A 2,514-nucleotide genomic window follows, 5' to 3' on the forward strand; every position below is an offset into this window, starting at 1 on the left:
ACCGACATCATAAAATATAAGTTTAATCAATTTTTTAAAATTCATTTTGTACCATAATGGTTAGTTTGTTTTCGTTAAAAATATTGTACTATGTACAATTTTCATTTACAATCTTGCTTTCTATATAAAACCTTAATATAAAAATAGTTTGAGCATAAAACTGGACAAATTCGTTCTTATAAAAATGTTTACAGTCTTCTAAAACTCTTATCCTGGTTACATTTTTCTGTTACTCGTACATTTATTTGCAATCCTTATATATGTAAAACATGTGTTATAAATCTGTAAATATCCATAAAAAATATACCTGCATCTCATAATAATATAATTATATTTGTAATCAATTCTTAATGGCAGTAGTATATACGTATGCAGAAGCTCGCAAAAATAAAATTGCACTAAAAGTGTAATGATTGCTACACTATCATATTCCTCATTTTTGTTCCTTTTTTATGCATCATTTATTTCTCGAACGTCATTAGATTTAAGATGAACCAATGGAATTTCTGTATCAGGTTTTTCTTCATTTTTTAGAGCACTTCCTCCTAGCGGAACTAATCGTTTATTCACAATTTGCAACCATATCATAGATACTATTAATGTTAAACCAGTAATACCAAACGTATGATATGTTCCGAAACGAGTATAAATTACACTAACAAATACTGGACCTAATACACGAGACGCACATCCAGCACCTACTATTAAGCCCATCCAAACACCTTGTGGTTGAGGTCCTAATACTTTACTAAAAATAGTTTGTATTAAAGTAACTCCTAAGGGGTAACCTATAGCAGTAAATCCGAACCCAATGAAAAACTGTACGACCGTGAGTTGTGGTGTATAGAAACACCATTCTTGAGTACTTGGACATCCTAAGATTTCTGTACCATTCAAGTCATTTGTAACATTGTCTAATGCTGTAAAATATAATATAAATTTGTATAAAAATAAAAAATCTTTTATGCGTGCAATTAATGGTAAACGACGTGCGATTAAGTTCAAACGTTGTGTACTTACATTCAACATAGGCAATTTTTGGAGGATCTGGTCCCCATGGGATACATAATATCCGCCCTATTACCATGAATAGAAATCCACCCCACAACATTACAGTACGTTCGTTAAATCTAAAAATATTAGAAAAATAAATAGAAAGGTGTCGTGTTTCTGTAACTTGTTTCTATAAAAGATTTATACCTTTTACATAAAGGTTCAATCATACAAAATGTAATGCAAGACACAACACCTCCAGTACTCATTAATATACCCATGTAGTATAAAGCTTCTGCTTTCGACCATGCAAATTGTTCCATAGTTAAAGAGGTGCCAAGTCTGCAAAGAAATAAAAGAATATAAAACATGGCATGAATAAGAATGATATGTGAACAAAATTATTGTACTGACGTTTCAATGAGTACAAAATTAAATACTAAGACAGCAAAGGCACAAATTAATGTCCAAGCTGCTAGATTGTCAGGTTTTATAGACTTCAGTGTTTCTTCCTCTATAATTAACAAATAAATTCTTTAGTCAGATCTAATTGATTTACCTATCATTAGTTAATTTACAAATTTTTTACCTGTTGCTTTTCCCTCACTTTGCATAGCTTCACGAATAGCAATCCTGTGCTCTGTGAAATTCCATGGCAGGAATAAAATAAAATTAAGAATTCCCAATATAACATTTATCCAACCAGGCATAGTATACATATTAACAGGTAAATTTATAAAATATACACCATTCTCTCCAAGAGGTGTAACTACAGATTGTAAACCAGGACCCACCACAAATCCTAGCACCTAGTAAATTATAAAATAAGTCTCTATAAAAAATTGTATTAACTTGCATTGTAAAATAATGTTAAATTATATTACCTGAGCGAGAGATACCATAGAAACAGCATGTGTTCTTTCTACAACTTTTGTAGCTGCTGAGAGATAAGATCGTGCTATAGCAATATTAGCTGAAAATATATTGATACATTACAAAAATGAATAATGAGCTTTCCATTTTATTTGACAAAATTAAATTAAGTAAAATATTAACCAGAACTAATGCCAACCAAGAATCTAGCAGCTACCATGTATATTTTTCGATCACCTGGTACAATTTCAAGAACACTATACATTCCTGAAGCAAATGTAAAAAGAGCTAATGTTGATAAAAGTGGTATTCTTATAGATCCCCTTTTATCTCCCCACCATCCCACTAGAGGTGAAAATAACATTTGTGCCAAAGGATTAGCAGCAATTACATATCCCATGAATTCTTTACCAGCTTTTTTGTCCAACTGCAATATTCATCCAAAATATTGAAATATTATGTTAAAATTTATCATCTTTGATGTATTTACCTTATCAAGATATGGCCATACACCTGTGAGTATAATACTGAAACCAAGAGACATAAGGAACATAGTAAAATAAATTACATATATGCTCCTCCATCGTTCTTTTCTCTCAGAAACAGTTTCCAAGTTATCATCCACAGGGACATTGGTTCTACTATAAT

At 30.9% G+C, this 2,514-nt stretch overlaps 1 protein-coding gene across 1 annotated transcript; it reads right to left on the reverse strand.

The window, feature by feature from the left end:
* Nucleotides 1-450: 450 nt before the first annotated feature.
* Nucleotides 451-2,434, reverse strand: LOC108574481 (major facilitator superfamily domain-containing protein 8). The gene is made up of 8 exons (XM_017937087.1): nucleotides 2,357-2,434; nucleotides 2,050-2,293; nucleotides 1,878-1,966; nucleotides 1,583-1,802; nucleotides 1,408-1,507; nucleotides 1,201-1,335; nucleotides 1,021-1,130; nucleotides 451-920 (listed from the first exon to the last, which is right to left on the reverse strand). Exons 1-8 carry the CDS (start codon nucleotides 2,417-2,419, stop codon nucleotides 451-453), a joined length of 1,431 nt encoding a protein of 476 aa, XP_017792576.1. The 5' UTR covers nucleotides 2,420-2,434.
* Nucleotides 2,435-2,514: the final 80 nt, after the last annotated feature.

The sequence above is a fragment of the Habropoda laboriosa genome, unplaced genomic scaffold (assembly GCF_001263275.1).
Source record: "Habropoda laboriosa isolate 0110345459 unplaced genomic scaffold, ASM126327v1 scaffold46, whole genome shotgun sequence".
NCBI classification, from domain to species: Eukaryota; Metazoa; Arthropoda; class Insecta; order Hymenoptera; family Apidae; genus Habropoda; species Habropoda laboriosa.

What these genes read in the sequence shown, in the direction of transcription:
- LOC108574481 (XM_017937087.1), bottom strand. Translation starts at nt 2,419, where the DNA reads ATGTTCCTTATGTCTCTTGGTTTCAGTATTATACTCACAGGTGTATGG. An exon ending in TATGGCCATATCTTGATAAG is followed by an intron (nt 2,294 to 2,356) that starts GTAAATACATCA and finishes TGAATATTGCAG; the next exon opens with TTGGACAAAAAAGCTGGTAA. An exon ending in AAGTGAGGGAAAAGCAACAG is followed by an intron (nt 1,508 to 1,582) that starts GTAAAAAATTTG and finishes TGTTAATTATAG; the next exon opens with AGGAAGAAACACTGAAGTCT.